This window comes from Chionomys nivalis, chromosome 17, assembly GCF_950005125.1.
Source record: "Chionomys nivalis chromosome 17, mChiNiv1.1, whole genome shotgun sequence".
Classification (NCBI taxonomy): Eukaryota; Metazoa; Chordata; class Mammalia; order Rodentia; family Cricetidae; genus Chionomys; species Chionomys nivalis.
Window position 1 is genome coordinate 16,635,912 of NC_080102.1, and position 20,399 is coordinate 16,656,310.

Here is a 20,399-nt window from a genome sequence, read left to right on the forward strand (position 1 = left end):
ACACACTTAAATCTTTTTCTAAAATTTGACTTTTTGTTGCAGAATTTTCCTTATGCTTATGACTGTCAATCTTCTGGGTTAAGGATTAATAAACAAATGGAACTATAAAAAAATCAGTTGTATAAGTGACTAAAGCCCTTGGCTTTCTCATTCAAATACATTCCCATTAGTTCTAATCTAGGATCTATTTGGGGAAAAAAGAAATCAGTTATCACCTTATAAAATGATGGCTGGGCAAAGAGCTATCTGAGTTCTCTCTGCTATAAAATGGCACTGCACAGGATTACAGAATCATACAAATGATAACGCAATTCAGAATAGGCTAGTCTTTCCATAGTGACTTTCTGGGCAATAAAGAACTAAATGAATGAAAGATAAAACCAGGTGCTGTTATCAATGGAGAAGGTATCACATCATAGAGTTCCGTCAGCCTGGATGCAAAGACCCTTGTAGGTGCTTCTAAGGACCTCTTGTGCTACAGCCTTAACAAGACAGACTCTGGGATTCATCGATCTTCCTTCAAACTGAGCTATCTCCTTCTGAGCACATCCATGCAGACTCCAGAACTGGCCAACACTCACCTTCAACTACATCAGCAATTGAGTATACATCAGGTAACTAAAACAAAACCCTTTTGACATTCCTTCTCTTACTCATACATTTCTTAAATTGTTATATTTTAATCCTTTAAAAATTGAGAATTTGTGTATATTTTAGTCTGAGAACTTTAGTGTATATGATATATTTTCCTAAATGACTGAAAAAATGCTGAGCCTAGTTTCAATGAAACTACAAACGAGACATTATGTCTTCTCATTAATCATACTCATGAATCTCGCTACTTAGCTGTGAGATGTTCACATAAATGTTATGACACATGTAGTATGAAATAAGATGCAGACCCAGCGAATGATGGCTGAGAATATTATCAAGGGTGTCTTTTCTCACTGGCTTCACTGTTTCCTTCTCCTAAAGACTGCATTCCGGCCCACTCAGCCTCATCTTTACCAGAGCCTAATACCCAGCCCCCATAGCACCATGGGACATAAAACAACACTGGCTCCCACATGTACAAAATGATGCTTGGCCAACAGGGGAACTGTACACAGAGGTTCCCGAAAAAAGAGTCACAGCTATGTTGAAGATTCTGTAAGACTGACTAACAGGTCAACAAACCAAAACAATGATTTTACCTGTGCATGGCTTGCTGAACCAATGAGCTCACTGGAGCTGCTCACGGAAGCATGAGTTACCAAGAAGCCCAAATGCAGCATGGGGGATATTTCATGAAAGGCATGCCAGAGGAATCTCATCTTGAGTTGGCCCCCACCTCCTACACCCTCTAGCACCTCCTAAAACCATAAAGAACAGGACTGGCTATGTAGGACACAGGAGAAAATGACATCAGCATATACTCGTTAGAGTAAACACTACTGCATTAAGCCAGAGTGATGAGTATGGCAGAACAGGAGGAAAGATAGAACAGGTAAAGAAAGGAACACGGAGAATGGGCCTTGCTCACGGGTACAAGGACAGTATTCTGGTGAGAAAATGCACACAGATGGGGATGTTTGGCTTCTTAAACTGCATGTTGTACGGGGGCTGTTTTCAGTAGGCTGTGACATATTGAGTAGATAACTAAGCAATTTTATTAACATTTACACCATTTAAATCAGGTTCTATAAGACACTTCTGTAAAGTAATACGTTCTACTGCAATCTCCTGCTGAGGTCTGACTTCGAGTGTCCGCAGAGCAAGATCAAGTGCTGTTTCCTCTCTGTCCTCAGTCATGGGAATTCCTCATGAAGGATTCAGTCTCTTGCTGTTGTGTTTGACCATTTCCATTTCTCTACAGTCGATAATCTTCAGGTCTGAAAGACAAAAAACAGTGTATATTTCTTCATGAATCATTAATTCATTTTCTCCTGGCTGTAGAAAAAGATTACTTTTCCCCTTTAAAATGGAAGGGATTGCTCACTGAGAAGCACCTAATTCAAACCAAAGTATCACAAAATGCAGGGGACAATTTCAGAGCACTCTAGAATACAAACCATATTCTCTCTGTGCCTGAACACCTATGTACTTAGTAACTTAAAAAGCTCAGTTTCTCAGGCTGGTGGGGGGCTCAGCTGGTAGAGGTGCTGGTGTACAGGCCTGACGACCTAAGATTGACCCCTGGATCCCACACCAGGGCAAGAGCAATAGGACTCTCACATGTTGTCCTCTGACCTCGGGATGCATGCTGTATGTGCTTTTAAGAAACAAGATAACAAAACTCTTAAAGTCATGTTTTTTCCCCCCTCACTTAAAATAGATTTCTTTCTATGTTAACAACTGTTGCTGATCTGTTCCTATCCAGAAGAACGGTTGCTTAGAAGGCCTCATGTAAGTAAATGCAGCACTATAAATTCCCAGGTCTATGGCTTACACCAGGGATGGACTCATTGGAACTGGATAGAAGTGTTGGAAAGCTCCGTCTTCCCTAAGCTCAGCTAATAGCTCCTGACTGTGAGGAACAGCAAATTAATCTAAGTCTTGTGGGAAAACAACACATGACCAGGTTAGCTAGCAGTTATAGCAAACCCTGAAGCTGCCAACCTGGATCCCTGCTCCTTACAGGGTTAGAGAAGGTATGATGACGGGGTTTCTGTCCTGCCCGGTTACCCAAATCGTTAAGTCCCAAAGAAATCACACAGAGGTCTACATTAGTTATAAACTGATTGGCCCATTAGCTCAGGCTTCTTATTAACTCTTATAACTTAATATTAGTCCATTCCTCTGCAGCTGTGAGCCCACCACAGAAGAAGCAAGATGTGACTGCCTCACTGAAATAAAGGTACCTAGCCATGTGGCTAACATAGACAAGAATAAAGGGCTATTATTGGGATAATTTGGGAGCTGGCTGTAGGACAGACTCATTAAATATGGTGTCCAACATGGGGGCACATATTTATTTCCACATAGGACCTGAGAAAGCTTAAAAAGAAAAGCTCCAAACACACAACACAGAGCCAGACATAGCTTCTTAGTGGTGTGGTCACTTAGGTTGGCTGTAGTGTATGCAGATGCAGCTCTTGACTGCTATCTGTGGGTGGGAGCCAGCAGCCAGTGCCACGTGCTAAGCTGAGCTGCGTGGGAGCTGAGAGCAGTTTAAGATTTGTCTCACACACTCAGAGAATGCTGCAGGTGCTTAGTAAAGCCAGGTCCAGACAGAAAACCTCATTCCCAAGAGGTGGAATGGATTGCTTTAATGTCATTCAGTGGGTTATGGATTTTTGTCATTGTTTGGGGGGGGTTACAAGTTGTTACTAGTCATGGTTAGATAAAAAAAAATTAAGCAAAGAAGATTAAATTTAGAGATCTTTTTCTAAAAAGATAAAAAGGAGGATATAGAAATGATAGGATGAAAGGATAGATTATTGACTCTACTTTCAAACTAAAAAGAACCTTCTAATCTTAAATATTTTACTTTAGTATGGATTTTTGTATATTGGAACAAATTTAAGGTTATTTTTGCTTAATATACTGTATATGTGTTTCTACTCTTGTTTATGGTATACCCATGTAGTTCATTTAAAAATGTAAAGTATAATTAAGAAATACAGGTTGGTATTCATCTATAATAATCAAACTTGTAGTCATGCTAGATATGTTTTCCAGGTTAAACAGAGATATATTTTAGAGAGGTAGTCTTCAAACACTTCAGAGACCTACAGAACATGGCATTTAAGGTGTTTTAATAGCTTTTCTAGACAGTGAGACCTGTCTGTTCCTGGCATCACCAATTTACTTCAAAAAAAAGGATGATAAAGAACCTCCATATGGAGTTTGTGTTCATTGTGGCAAAATTAGCTACTAGATAAAAACTACCCTTCCCTCGACCAGAGATATTATGCTGTCCAAATTGGACAAGCAAGACACAAAAGAGACTACCAAACTTTGCAAGACAAGGTAGGACAGTCCTTCAAAATTCCTGTTTCATAGCAAAGTGATATTCTTTAGCCTGTATACTAAAGATGGATGTCTCAAAGTTGGAGAGAAACCATGGCTGACTGCCCATGCAACCAGATGTTTCTGTCATTTCTATAGTTTTGGAAGTTGCCTCCTATGCACTTCCTGTTTACTCAAGTAATATTATATTCTTCTCGGGTCTCTGATGAAGTTAAAGAATAGATCGTTACAGTTTTACAGTTTTCCTTGTTACCAAATTCAAAAAAGAAAATTACATATCTTTATAAAGTGCATAAGGTTTAGAAACATAAAAGCTTACAGTGTTTATCTAAGAAAATGTTTTGAGGTCTAAACAGATAGTCTTGGGTTGGTAATACAAGTAAGGATAGAAAGTAAATTAGGAATAAAACTTTGGACTTACCAAGATAGGCTAGATAATGGAGTATTTTCTCTGAATTTGCCAAATGCAAACCAACTGGACATTGTAAATATAACTTTTGTTTTGCTTTTTGATACACAGTTTCTCTGTAGCTTTTTGGAGCCTGTTCTGGAACTCACTTTATAGCCCAGGCTGGCCTCTGCCTCCCAAGCGCTAGGATTAAAGGCATGTGATACCACTCCTTGGCGTGAATGTAACTCTTATATAATTTTTCTTATTGTATATAATTTTATTGAATTTGAGTCAAAACCTTTCCTTTTTATTCAGACAAATGGGGAAATATTGTGGGATATTTGTATACTGTGTGAAGATGTGTCACTATAAGTGTTTAATAGAGAGTTAAATAGGAGGTATAGGCAGGACTTCCAAGCAGAGAAAGAACTGAGAAGGAGCAGAATCACCACCCAGCGAGGGAGAAGAATCAGGAGGTGCAAGATGAAAGAAAGGTAAAAAGCCATGATGTAAAAAGTACATTAATATAAAGGGGTTACTTTAAGTCATAAGAGCTAAGGGGACAAGCTAAGCTACAGCCCTAGCTTTCATAATTAAGAAGTCTGCATGTCATTATTTGGGAGCTGGCTGGCCAGAGAAAGACTTGTTACAAAAGACGCTCAAAATTTCTACTCAGTTTCTCTATAAAGGTGAATTTTGTTTAATATAAAGCATCACTAACAAGTGAGGGATTAAAAGGCAATGTAGTCTTTCCAAATAAAAGCTCCTACAAAACTATGTAAAACTCAAAACTAAAGACCACAATGATCCAAGTTTTATTTTTAGCCTACACAATAAAAAATTTCCATTTCAACAAGAGTACCGCAGAGTATATAATTATTGGAGTTGTGTAATATGCTGGCAAAACTGCAACAATTATGGAAATGATTACTGAAAGTATTAATTGTCCACTTGACAGCTAAAATTTCAGGCAACTAAAGTGTAAAGAAAGAATAGTCCTGCTAATTGTTAATTTCTTCTCATAAATAAGGAGAAATTCTAAGTAAAAAGCTATGATTTTTATTATCAATAGCTTTCATCTCTCATCTCCTACCACTATTTGAAAATGACTAAAGAATAACTAGGAAAAGTGCATTAGCGTGTGCTGAGAGTAGGGATGGAAAGAACACAGCCTTCCTAATGCTGTGACCCTCAGTACAGAACCCCATGTTGTGGTGACCCCCAAAGATAAAATTATTTTTGTTGCTACTTCATGACTGTAATTTTACTACTGTTAATAACAGTAATGTAAATAACTGTGTATTCCAGTGATCTTAGATGACCTTTGTGAAAGGGTCATTTGACTCCCAAAGGGGTTGTGACCCACAGACTGAGAATCACTGATTTAAATAAAATCCCAATTGATAGTTTTTAATAAAGATGAAATCAAACTTATTAATCATTTGCTGGTTTAATGTTTTGGTTGACAATTATTACTGTTGTTGAAAAGCTATAACTTCGAATCGAAAAGAAAATTTTATAAGTTTCTCTATTACCAAAAGTCCCCATATAATTTTCATTACCAGGGATACAAAAAAACCCAAAAGATGCTATTTCCTAGAGTATTCACTCCTGGTGTGGTCCAGTGACACCTGCTTCAGTCATGTCTCTGCAGATGCACCATGAGATGGATCCTGAATTATTTCTAATTATTATATTATTTCTAATTATTTCTAATGATTCCACTCCAATCTTGGTTCAGCTATTTTTAGTGGAATAAAAGTTTATTTGAAGTTCTTCTTCCAAAAGGAGAGAAATGTTCATCTCATAAAGGTGAACATTCAAAAATAAGAAATTCTACTTTGAGTGCACTGAATTGAGTGGTATTTGTGATACTTTAATTTTGCCTCAAACTATACAGAATTTACTAGAATTTACAAAGTGTTCAACATCAATGGTATAGGCAGCAGGGGCAATTACTTTTGGTTACTGAAATGTAAGCTTATTAAGATTACATCTAACTCAAGTCTATTTCTTATCGCAGTAATGACAGTGCAGGGTTCAGTCCCGCAGCTGGGCAGAGCTGGCTGTCTAAGAAGCTGTTCCTGGCCATATGCATTTCATGCACTAAAAACTATCAGAACCTGATGCCAGCTCTAATGTGCAGAGAAAACTACATTTTGAATGGTTTATGATAAATGATTAATATACCTACACATGATAAAATTTCAGTAAATGTATATCATTATTTTGGCAATAGAAGCTACCATGTGTTGCATAACTTAGGAGAAAAGACCACGGCTTTAATGACCCATAAAGAAAAGCCCGGGCCTTGGCTCAGGAACAGTTTCCTGCTCCTGCACTAAGGCTACCCATCCAGAGGGCTGAGTGTCTGCCTGCCAGGCAGGCCTGAAGGTCCCTGCAAGGGAGTGAGGGGGCGCCTTCAGCTTGTGATACAAGGTCTCCTGTGTTCTACTCGACCCCGCCCTGCCCCCCACGTTCACCCTTTTGTCCTCGGTGTCTTTGGCTACCAGGCATCCCTGTTTCAGTGCTGAGGAGTTCTATCCAGACAAGAACAGTTCCTGCTGTTCTGAGGAGATCCACCCAGAGAGTCAGTCACAGCAAAGACTGGACCAAGACACCTGGCCTCTCCTGGCTCCATTTGAAGGAAGAGATGGGCAGGCGCCAATGCAAGAATTCCTCCAACAACCTGAAAGGCAACATGACCTCACCAGAATCCAGGGATCCTGAAACAAGAATTGAACACCCTACTCCAGAAGAAATCGACTTTAAACGGAACTATATGAAAATAATAGAGGACCTTAAACAGGAGGTGAAAAACTGCCATGAAGAAATAGAGATGACAAACAAAAGGGTAGAGGAAATGAATAAATCTCTCAAAGATACCCAAGAGAAACAAGAAAAAGCAATCAAACAGGTAAGGGAAACGGTTCAAGACTTGAAGAATGAAATGGAGGTAATGAAGAAAATACAAACCGAGGGAAGGCTGGAGATGGAAAATCTGGGTAAACGAACAGGAACTACAGAGACAAGTATTACCAAAAGAATACAAGAGAAGAAAGAATCTCAGACACCGAAGATACCGTAGAGAAAATAAATGCACTTGTGTGTTGTTATTTCGGGGCTTAAGCTAGCCAGGCGGCTTGGAGCCGGGTGGCAGGAACGCAGCCTGTAGCTCCTTCAACAGAATGGCTGCCCAACGTGGACAACTGCATCCACAGAAAGCTGAGAAAGCTTGGGAAACAATAAAGCATTTTTTTTCTTGGTAGCAGCAATTTCTCGGGTCTGCTCTGTTATGGTTTTCTGTCTCTTTAAGAGACAAGCCATGCCCACTCCCTCCCCCATCTGCTGAAGCAGGCTGATCGTCAGCTTCCAGCATGAGCTCGCTCTCTTTTCCATCTTCCTCTTGGAGAGGCAGCTTCACTTCTGCCTCTCTCCCCACTTCTCTGCTTCCCCCCTTCTGTCTCTTTCTCCTCTCTCTCTCTCCCCCCGCTTCACCCTTCCTCCTCCATAAACCCCTGAATATTCAACCTCATCCTGCAAGTTGTGTGTTTTTTTTTTTAAATGCTGCAAGATCCCTGCAGTAGTAGGCAGCAGAAATGCTGTAGGTCCCAAATGGTGGCAGTGGGTTCTGGGAGCACCCAGTCCCAGAGCTATGGCCTGAGCGGTGGTGGTGGGCCATGTGGCAGCAGGCAGCGGGCTCCAGGCAGAGACGGCTGCTGGTCCCTGAGCAATGGCTGATCCCAGGCAGGGAGACACATGGCGGGCAGCAGAAGACAGAAACATGGATAGACACGACATGCAGGGTGAGGTTGAATATTCAGGGGGTTATGGAGGAAGAAGGGTGAAGTGGGGGACAGAGAGAGGAGAGAAAGAAGGGGGGAAACAGAAGTGGGGAAAGAGGCAGAAGCGAAGCTACCTCTCTGAGAGGAAGATGGAAAAGATCAGCCTACCTCAGCAGATGGGGGAGGGAGTGGGCGTGGCTTGTCTCTTAAAGAGACAGAAAACCATAACATTCCCAGGTCTTAAAAAGCAGATTAGACACCACAGTTGAAGGAATTGGGGTGGCGAATTCTCAACCTATGAGACTTATACCTGACTTCTCTATGGAAACCATGAAAGGCAGAAGGTCCTGGATAGATGTACTGCAGAAACTAAGACCATGGATGCAAGCCCAGACTACCATACCCAGCCAAGCTTTCATTCACTATAAACAGAGAAAAGAAATTTCCCAGGATAAAAACAAATTTAAACAATACGTAGCCACAAATCCAGCCTTACAGAAAGTAATAGAAAGAAAATCACAAACCAAGGAGTCCAACAATGCCCACAATAACTCAGACGTCTAGTGACACTTCACCAGCACAACTCGAAGAAGGGAAACACACAAACTCTACTACCAAAAAAAAAATGATTGGAGTTAACCACAGGTCATTAATATCAATGGACTCAACTCACCTATAAAAAGGCACAGGCTAAGAGATTGGATACGAAAACAGGATCCAACATTCTGCTGTTTACAAGAAACACACCTCAACCACAAAGACAGACATCTACTCAGAGTAAAGGGCTGGGAAAAGGTTTATCAAGCAAATGGACCTAAGAAACAAGCAGGTGTGGTTATACTAATTTCTAACAAAGTTGACTTCAAATTAAAAATTAGATTAAAAATTAGAAGAGATGGAGAGGGACATTTTCTACTCATAACAGGAACAATTCATCAGGATGAAATCTCAATCCTGAATATCTATGCCCCTAATATAAAAGCACCCACGTACGTAAAAGAAACATTGTTAAAACTCAAGGCAGTCATCAAAACACACACACTAATAGTAGGAGACTTCAACACTCCTCTCTCACCAATGGACAGGTCAATCAGACAGAAACCTAACAGAAATAAGAGAATTAATGGAGGTAATGAATCAAATGGACTTAACAGACATCTATAGAACATTCCACCCAAATAGGAAAGAATATACCTTCTCCGCAGCTCATGGAACCTTCTCGAAAACTGACCACATACTCAGTAACAAAGCAAACTTCCACAGTTACAAAAAAATATTAGTAACCACCTGTGTCTTATCGGATCACCATGGATTAAAGTTAGAATTCAACAATACTACCCCCAGAAAGCCTACAAACTCATGGAAACTGAACAGTCAACTACTGAACCACACCTGGATCAAGGAAGAAATAAAGAAATTAAAGTCTTGAATTCAATGAAAATAAAGAGACAACATACTCAAACCTATGGGACACTATAAAAGCAGTGCTAAGAGGAAAGTTCATAGCACTAAGTGCCCACATAAAGAAAATGGAGAAAGCACACATTGGAGACTTAACAGCACACCTGAAAGCTCTAGGAAAAAAAGAAGCAGACTCACCCAGGAGAAGTTGAAGACTGGAAATAATCAAACTGAGGGCTGAAATCAACAAAACAGAAACAGAGAAAACAGTCCAAAGAATCAATGAAACAAAAAGTTGGTTCTTGGAGAAAATCAACAAGATCGACAAACCCCTATCCAAACTAATCAAACGACAGAGAGAACACGCAAATTAATAAGATCAGAAATGAAAAGGGGGGCATAACCACAGACACAGAGGAAATTCAGAGAATCGTTAGATCTTACTACAAAAGGCTGTATGCCACAAAACTGGAAAATGCAAAAGAAATGGACATTTTTTTAGATAAGTACCATATACCAAAGTTAAACCAAGACCAGGTGAACAATCTAAATAGACCTGTTAGTCGCGAAGAATTAGAAACTTATCAAAAACCCCCCTTCCAAAAAAAGCCCAGGACCAGATGGTTTCAATGCAGAATCCTACCAGAACTTCCAAGAAGAGCTAATACCTATACTCCTTAATATATTTCACAATATAGAAACAGAAGAGTCATTGCCAAATTCCTTTTATGAAGCTACAGTTACCCTGATACCAAAACCACACAAAGACCCAACCAAGAAAGAGAATTACAGGCCTATCTCACTCATGAACATCGACGCAAAAATTCTCAATAAAATACTGGCAAATCGAATCCAAGAACACATTAGAAAAATTATCCATTATGATCAAGTAGGCTTCATCCGAGAGATACAGGGATGGTTCAACATACGCAAATCTATCAATGTAATCCATCATATAAATAAACTGAAAGAAAAAAAAACCCATATGATCATTTCATTAGATGCTGAAAAAGCATTTGATAAAATTCAACATCATGATAAAGGTCTTGGAGCGAATAGGGATACAAGAGCCATACCTAAATATAATAAAAGCTATTTACAGCAAGCCAACGGCTAACATCAAATTAAACAGAAACTCAAAGCCATCCCGCTAAAATCAGGAACACAACAAGGCTGTCCACTCTCTCCATACCTCTTCAATGTAGTGCTTGAAGTTTTAGCAATAGCAATAAGACAACATAAGGGGATCAAGGGACTTTAAATTGGAAAGAAGTTAAACTTTCGTTATTTGCAGATGATATGATAGTGTACATAAGCGACCCCAAAAACGCCACCAAAGAACTCCTACAGCTGATAAACACCTTTAGTAACGTGGCAACAGACAAAGGTCTGATCTCCAAAATATATAAAGAACTCAAGAAACTTGACTTTAAAATGCTAATTAACCCAATTAAAAAAATGGGGCACTGAACAGAGAATTCTCAACAGAAGTTCAAATGGCCAAAAGACACTTAAGGTCATGCTCAACCTCCTTAGTGATCAGGGAAATGCAAATCAAAACAACTTTGAGATACCATCTTACACCTGTCAGAATGGCTAAAATCAAAAACACCAATGATAGCCTTTGCTGGAGAGGTTGTGGAGTAAGGGGTACACTCATCCATTGCTGGTGGGAATGCTAACTTGTGCAACCACTTTGGAAAGCAGTGTGACGGTTTCTCAGGAAATTCGGAATCAACCTACCCCAGGACCCAGCAATACCACTCTTGGGAATATACCCAAGAGATGCCCTATCATATTACAAAAGCATTTGTTCAACTCTGTTCATAGAAGCATTATTTGTAATAGCCAGAACCTGGAAACAACCTAGATGCCCTTCAATGGAAGAATGGATGAAGAAAGTGTGGACTATATACATATTAGAGTACTACTCAGCGGTAAAAAAACAATGACATCTTGAATTTTGCATGCAAATGGATGGAAATAGAAAACACTATCCTGAGTGAGGTAACCCAGACCCAAAAAGATGAACATGGTATGTACTCACTCATAATTGGTTTCTAGCCATAAATAAAGGACATTGAGCCTATGATTTGTGATCCTAGAGAAGCTAAATAAGAAGGTGAACCCAAAGAAAAACATATAGTCATCCTCCTGGATATTGAAAGTAGACAAGATTGCCGGGCAAAAATTGGGAACTTGGGGGTGGGGTGGGATGGCAGTAAGGGGAAATGGGGAGAAAAAAGTGAGCTTGGGGGAATGGGATGGTTGGGATAAAGGAAGGCTGGATATGGGAGCAGGGAAATATATATCCTAATTAAGGGAGCCATCTTAGGGTTGGCAAGAGACTTGACTCTAGAGGGGCTCCCAGGTGTCAAGGGAGATGTCCCCAGTTAGTTCCTTGGGCAGCTGAGGAGAGGGAACCTGAAATGGCCCTATCCTATAGCCATACTGATGAATATCTTGCATATCACCATAGAACCTTCATCTGGCGATGGATGGAGATAGAGACAGAGACCCACATTGGAGCACCGGAATGAGCTCCCAAGGTCGAAATGAGGAGCAGAAGGAGGGAGAACATGAGCAAGGAAGTCAGGACCACGAGGGGTGCGCCCACCCACTGAGACAATGGGGCTGATCTATTGGGAGCTCACCAAGGCCAGCTGGACTGGGACTGAAAAAGCATGGGATAAAACCGGACTACCTGAACATGGCGGACAATGAGGGCTGATGAGAAGCCAAGGACAATGACATTGGGTTTTGATCCTACTGCATGTACTGACTTTGTGGGAGCCTAGCCGGTTTGGATGCTCACCTTCCTAGACCTGGATGGAGGGGGGAGGACCTTGGACTTCCCACAGGGCAGGGAACCCTGACTGCTCTTTGGACTGGAGAGGGAGGGGGAAAGGAGTGGGGGGAGGGGTAGAAGAGTGGGGGGAGGGGGAGGGAAATGGGAGGCGGAAATTAAAAAAAAAAAAAGAAAAGAAAAAGAAAAGCCTGGCGTCTAGTGCATAAATATCCCTGCTACAGGGGACTATGGAGTAAAAGGGCAGGAACATCCCATCCCTACAGTAGTAACTCAAAACTAAACCAAGCGGCTCCAAGTTCCACTGAGAATCTCCTTAAAAATAACCACAGAAAGCCCTTTCTAAGTCTACTTACTTAGTGGAGACACTCAGGTTATAATAAGCAGTGTGGCCAGTATTGTTTGATTTAACAATATTAAATAGACTTAGTTTTGAATGTTAGTATATTACCACACTTCTTTGGTTAAAGTCTTTAGAATATATTATAACTTCAAGTTCATAAAATGTATTTTGTGACATATTTGGTTAAATTACACGCATGGTAGATCTGTTTAAAAATGCTACCATGATTCTTCTGGTCAGGACAATAAACTTACTTCTGATTCTGTGAGACTATCTGACATGGAATATCTACATTTATGGGTGGTTGTTACAGAAGGCAACTTGATAGGTCTTTATAGGACAGATTGTTTCATTTTTTAGAATGCAACTTTGTCAAAACTGAGTATCTGGGATTCTTTCTACATATACTTTTATATAACAATGCTATGTTAGCAAGAAGCCAGTACTATGTAAGTTCAGATGAGGAAACAGACTTACTTAGGGGTAAAGACCTAGGTCATATAGAGGCAAAATCCAAACCTAAGTATGGGAGTTGTCCAGATTAATTTTGAGGAAAAGATTCATTTTTTTCATTTTCAGAAACACTCACTGAGCCCTGGAGGACATGTGCTAGTTCCATGAGTAGGGGTTTCTCAGATGTATGGACTGTTCAGAATGTATACCCACAGGCAGTCAGTAGTAGCTGGCATGTTTACAGTTTGGCATGGCACAGATGCACAAGGCAATGGGCACATACACCAGTGCTGCAGTTGAGAGAATGACCTAGGAGCTGGTCATCTGCTCAATCCCTAATCCACCACTGATAATCATGTGATTTTAGTGACCATTCCACACCTTTCTCTGTCTATATTTTCCAATTTATAAAAAAGTGGCGATTGGGTATAATAACTTATTAGTTTGCTCAGAGGATAAGTAGCTGTAACTATATGAAAAGTACTGTAAATACTTCCTTTCTTCCTATTTTTACTGCTATTAATATAGGATGACAAATAATAAAAGATATAAATTAAATTATTATGGGTAGTAATGTTTGTAAAATCTAAAAAAAAAAAACAAGATTGTTTCATTTTTCCCTAAACATTTTTTAGAAGTTCATTTATAAATGCCAATGAAGAAGATCAAGAGTCTTAATTAATTCACTTAGCAGTACTCTGGGCACTATGCCTTAGTACCAAGCAAGACAAGTCTTCTTGTAAAAACAGTGAGCAAACAAGACACTAAACAGACAAGCACACACATAGCTCAACCGCACTAGGCGTGAAAAGGAAAGCCCAGGATGACAGCCTACATAGGAGCCCAAGCCAGCTGAGGACTACAGGAGGCACTGCCTGAGAAAGCGCAGGTGCACGCTGCGTCGCATCTCCAAGTCAAAGAAGCCTAGAGATAGTTAGAAGATAGCTTGCCATTACGGGCATAGATACAGGAAATGTGTATGGAAGAGAGGAAAACCTTTTATTTTTCTTCTTCTAGGATCAAAACTAAAATTCCTGAGCCAATGGACTTTATATTAGGTGACATTCTTGTCTTATGAAACAGTCTGAAAATCAGACTTACTGCTTTAGGTTAATGACAGTGGATTTACCATTAACAGAGATATTCACTCTAATAAGGTCACCTCAAGTGAAGTATTCAACAACATCCTTGCTCTTTCTTAGCGTGGTCACAAGGCCTAACGACCTGACCTTTGGGTCCAACCTCTCTGTTGGATTATTTGTAGTTAATAGCTGCTGAGTTTCAAAGGGGATAAAAAGTTTATTCTGACCACCTGTAAGGATCTTACTATTTTTCCAAGTTCAGCTTGAGAAACACAGGAGCGGGGAGGCAAAAGGAAGGCACACTTACGGAGCCCACACTCTTGGGAAAGCCTCTATCTCTTCTTGGCTGTACTCATCCAGTCGTTTAGGCACTTTCCGTGGCCGAGGAAGCTCTTCCACTAAATTCTTAAGAATATCTTCTGGAATATCCTACATTAAACATATTTGGCAGTTAGAATTCTTAAAATGTATTTCCTATTAATAAACAACAACAGTATTAAAAACTAGCAAAAGGAATGAGAAAAACACCATATTTTTAATACTTTGTATAAAGACCTGAAAAGTACAACGCACCAATGATGCATTTTGTAATAGGTCCTTCCCTTCTTTTCTCCTTGGGACAAGGTTTTACCCATGTTGGCCATAAAAATACTCTAATAGCCCAGGCTGGCTTTGAACTTGTGACCATCCTACCTCGGCCTCCCAAGTGCTGGATAAAGATGTGAGATGCCCTGACAATTTGATTTTGAAAGTCGTAACTTATCCCTTCTTGTCTGCTTGTCCTGGCTCAGGCTCACACTGCACCTGACTGAGGGAAGTACCAGGTTGCTGTGTTCAGTACTACTACTTTGTAAACTTTACTTTTCCTTCTCGGAATTTAGTTTGGTTATGCAGATAGTGGCCAAGCCTGTACAAATCATAATTTAAAACATCCTTGTTGAGTCATGGGCAACAATGAGCAACCAGAGTTATTAATCTGTGATTCACAGAGAGCTTACTATTTATCACATAAGATGAAAGAGAATTATTTTTTCACAGTTGCTGAAACTACCATTGAGGACCTCCACTTCACCAGGCACTCATAGTAGTTCCCATTAGTAAGAAAGAAGTGATTGACATGCAAACAGAACTTGTAGATCTTCTGATTTTTATTTTCATGTCACGTAACGGTTTAACGCTGGAATAGTTTCCACTGAGTATGTGTGCATGTGTTCATATGTGTATGCCTTGTGTTCACTTCAAAACTCAGTAAATATGCTGGACACTGAGATGATGCAATAACTGACAATAAACCTATGGCGATTGTTGGAAAGCAGGAAATGAGGCTTCCTTGAGCACTAAGGAGCACTGTTCTCAGCGCTGCTCGCTTACCTCATCTGGAAAAAGATGCAACCTCTGCATCATTGTTCTTCTGTGCAGGTTTTTGGGCAGCATGCCATAGGTAGCTAATTTCACAATCTGAAAAACAGAGACACTGAGGACTTAATAGAAGATGAGACTCAGGATGGACTAAAAGCAAATACCGGTAAATAAATAGACTGAAGTAAATTACACGGGAACACCAGAGAGGAACTTTCATTACTTTCTACATTACTGTTTTCTAGAGGTGTTACCTGCTTATTGTTTTGGAGAACATAATCCTTGCATATGCTAATTTTTAACACAGATCATTTCCAAGTTTACGTATGAACAGGTGGGACCTGAACCCTGTTTCCTCTAGGAGGGAGACCAGTGAGACTGAATTCATAAACTAATCTGAGTATGGTTACATTGTTTAAGACACAAGTTGGCAGCAACTCTTACAGTGAATTTTCCTGGTTATATAGTCATCAGTGTGTCACATTTTAACAATATATTTATGATGCTATGGAGCAAGGGTTACAATCAGCCTCACCTAGCAGCAGGGACAACTGACTGTGGATAGAGACTGGCCTAATTTCATCTACCTACCAAATTGCTGTACTGGCTTTCAAATTAAATGGTTTTACTCCCAGGAACATTAAGACAGTATATGGAATCATACCCAAAACACACTTCTCTACATAACTTATTAGGATGACACAGGCCTCTGGGGACACTGCACACACAAACATGCAGGTAAAACACTCATACACAGAAAAACAGTTAATAAGTAAAATGTTAACAAATTAAGATCTAGTGAGATAATAATGCAAATAGGTTTAAATGGATATTTCTTAAGCCTTCATCAAACATTTTATATTATGTTTCAATTTTGGTTCATCAAAACTATAATTAGAACAAAGTAGAAAGATATGTGTATAAAACTGCCATAATTAAACCCATTTGTTGCATGGGAACTCGAAAAGTAAAAATATGTCAAAAAATAATTTTTACAAGTGCCAATATTAAAAAGTTGGATTATATTGCCTCCTAGTGTACAGTTAACATACCCAAATGAAACAAACTAACTTTTGCAACTTTAAAATACTTATCATTAAAACTACAATTTGTTGTAACAGCTATGTTAGAGAGCATCATCCAGCCAGCCTTACTACTTTTCTGTATAGATCATAACAAATACATGGAACACAATACAGTGAGCTGTGATACTGTAAAACCACACCAGCTATCAAACAGAGCAGAACTACTTCCTAAGAAGTGATGTCTCAGCATGTATGATTCAGACAGTAATGGCTGCCAGGTCTTAGTATTACAGAACACTCCTCTCCTACATTTCATCAAGGAAAACTCAAGGTGGTATAAACCAGTGGTCACAGCATGACAATTTATCCACCTGCCTCCAACTTTTTTTTTTAGGAAAATAAGGAGTATTTTTGGAGTAATACCTTGTTCACTTACAAATGCACTTAAGAAAAAACCTAGCAGTCACCAAAGGGGAAAGGGCTGTTTTTTTCTGAGGGTAGAGCTCAAAGGCCAGGTTTACTGACAGCCAAGAAGGAAAAATAAGTTGTAGAACAGCGAAAGGAGACCTAATGTTTTAGCAGTAGTTGGACAAACATTTGGCTTAGAATTCTGTTGAGTATATCATTCAAATAATAATAATCAATAAAGATTATTACTAAACATTAACATTCATTATTAATAAACATCATTCACAACAGTGCTTATTTTATATAATTTAACAGTGATATATATTAATTTTGGGTTACAGATGCAGTTTAGTGGTATAGGATAGTTGCCTTGCTAGCACAAGCTGGACTCTGGGTTTAATTTCTAATATACACAACTTTTTGATATTTTCTTAGCCCTTCCAATTCAATATTCTTGTTATTTATTCTGATATCATTTGACTTCTGTTGTGTTGCTTTTTTTGTTGGGGTATGTGTTTTTTTTTTCTGATTTGTTTTTAAAAGGATGATCAGCTTAAGAACATGTTTCTTCCTTTAACAGCTACCCAGGTGGATTTAGACAAGTAACAGCTGCATCTGATTTTTCCCCTGCTTTTCTTCTAGGATCTTTCCTCCTCCGTGAAGTACTGGGAGGGATAGTGTATGTTAGAAGGGGTTAGAAAGTTTAAACTATAGAAAATTATAACCCAGGTAAATGCAAATCAAAAGGAGACTGATACAGTTATATTCAAAGTAGGAAAAAAAACAAGAGCTCAAGTTAAGAAGCATTACTGGAGATAAAGAAGGCCAAACACACTGATGTTGATCTATTTATTCTTTAAGATTTTAATCCCAAACCTATATTCACCTAACACTAAATCTTCAAAATATACAACTCCCAACTGACAGACCTATATAGAAATAAATAAACCCATAACTTAGACTTTAGTAATTAACAAACCCTTCAATCAGACAATAAATAGGCAAACAAACAGGTTGGTAAGATTAAAATATACTAAGCAAACATAATATTCTTTTGACTTTCTCCCAAGGTATCTGCAGCGAGCTTACCATATTCTAGACAATGACAGATGTGCCCCAAATAAAAAAGTACTATTCATTAGCCAAAAGCAGCTTCTTTATTCATTAACCAATAAAAGCAACACATATACAGAAGGACCCCCCACACCAAAGTATCTAAATTCTTTGAGTTGATGTAACTAATGATAGCAATTAGGAAACAGAACTGAATGATAGTGAACATGACATTAGTAAAACTTTGTGTAATACGATGAAGCAGGTATTGCCCTGAATAGCGCCTACATTAGAAGGGACATGGTAAAAACAGTAGGAACCAGTAATGCCCAGGTGACCAATACAAACAATAAGCTTACCGCCACTGGGTCCTTCAGGTGCAGCTGTGCAGCTGTTACTTGTCTAAATCCACCTGGGTAGCTGTTAAAGGAAGAAACATGTTCTTAAGCTGATCATCCTTTCATAACAGTAAAATGATTCTAACAAATTATATTTTGCTTCTGGAAACTGTTTATTAAAAATGAGTATGCATATATGTACATATTAAGTATATACAGACACACATATAAGTTGTGCTCTGACCTCCAAACGTGTACGCATACATGTATTTGTAAGCATGCATGCACACACGTTAAAAATAAATTAAGTAAGTAAGCTATGCTGTTTAAAATATTCTCTTAAGTGGCTATCACTATTTCACAGGTAGTTATCTCAAAAAATTTTCTTAGCATAATTATTTTCATATGAATTTTGTTAGTCATTTATTCATTTTCTTACCTATTCATTCTATCTAGATTACCATTTGTTTATTTAAAAAAAAGAAATAGCGATGAGCCAGGGTAATTTACAGCCCCTGCCCAGTTAAACTAACTGCATAATCTAGGACTGAGAACCTGGGAAGGTACTGGCAGAACACTTGGTCCTGGAGTCAAGTTCAGTCTCCCTCTTCTAACATTGAGACATGGCCTTATGGCTCAGGCTGGCCTCTACCTCCTCACACAGCTGAGGAGGATGCTCAACTCCTCATCTACTGCTTCCCAAATACTGAGACTACAGGTGGGTATCAACAATCTGGAAGTTCACAGGCGATGACCCTGTTCAAATAGGCAGTAAATTCATTAGGAGTTATGTGTTGGCTCCAGGTAATGAATTACCTATTTCATAGTGCTCAGACCAAATAACAGACCTAAATGGACAAACTGGAATCAACACAGCACTAGATCCGGACCTGGAAACCAGACTCTGCCAGTGGCTCCCAGTACAATGCCGAGACACTAGTTTATATTTGTATGGGAGCTAATAAAAACTGTTAATTGCCCCACCTAATTTTACAAAATTCTGAGTCAACAGAGAAAATCGTATTTTTGAAAGTGTAAGAAACTGACAATTTATAGCTATGAGAGCTTATCGCCCTAAATGAAAAAAATTAAAAGTTTTTACAAAAAGAAGACACAAAAAGAGGAAAAGAGGACAGCCAGTGGATTCTAAGAGAAAAATTTAGGATTACCCAAATTTAAGTTACTTTCAAGAATTTCCAAAAACATTTTAAGATGATTGAGTAAGTCATACATTAGGACTGCAACCTAAAACAAATATATTAAATGTCTGCTGAGAAAGATGGGCCATTTCCAAACTGCTACGACCTACTTGTTTCATGGAATTTCAGTTTTAGAAGAAGAAACACCCGTCTAGACGTCTATTCCTATGGAAAACTACTTTGTAATGTCTATGCTAAAGATTTTCTTTCTATTTTTACCACTGGGCTGGCAAATTCTAAACCACAATACCACTTACACTATATTTCAGGACTTGGACTTTCTCCTGAAGGACCTGGAAAGCTAATGTGAATTCCAACAAGCAGGGGACGGCCTGAGTAATGTGATATGCAACTGATTCTCACAGGTGAAAAGCAACCGCGTGTCTTACTTTACTGAAATGCCCCGGAGGGAGTCAGGGAAAACCATCGATATGACAGCCATGAGTTCCTCATATAAATTAACTCAACATACACTTTCTAAGTGTTCCTTTTTCTGTGCATGAGAGGTGCAGAGGCACATAAGGCAGGATCCTGTCCTAAAAAGAGTGATGACATGACTTTTGGTCAGTCATGTTAAAACATTTCAATGAATTTAGACAAAGTATCAACACTAGAAAAAAAAATGAGAAATCAATGTTTATAAATTATTTGTTGAGGAAGAACTTTCTGAGACAAGAAGTGTTGGGAGCAGTGAGATCCCAGATCCTGAATTTCTTGTAATCCCCTGATCTGAGTGCCTACAGCTGCTCTGAGCACGAGACCTTCAGGAGTTCCTGATGGCAGGAGAGTGGTTTCTGGTGGGTTT

The 20,399-nt window shown here is 39.1% G+C and overlaps 1 protein-coding gene across 1 annotated transcript in view; it reads right to left on the reverse strand.

The window, feature by feature from the left end:
* Nucleotides 1–1,587: 1,587 nt before the first annotated feature.
* Mrpl13 (mitochondrial ribosomal protein L13) overlaps nucleotides 1,588–20,399 on the reverse strand; it is a 28,444-nt gene continuing 9,632 nt past the window's right edge. Inside the window, exons 4-7 of the mRNA XM_057791825.1 lie at nucleotides 18,417–18,477; nucleotides 15,584–15,670; nucleotides 14,520–14,641; nucleotides 1,588–1,871 (exon numbers count right to left, since the gene is read on the reverse strand). Of these exons, the coding sequence (XP_057647808.1) occupies nucleotides 1,850–1,871; nucleotides 14,520–14,641; nucleotides 15,584–15,670; nucleotides 18,417–18,477 (292 nt within the window). The 3' untranslated portion in view covers nucleotides 1,588–1,849. The remainder of the gene's footprint in view (nucleotides 1,872–14,519; nucleotides 14,642–15,583; nucleotides 15,671–18,416; nucleotides 18,478–20,399) is intronic.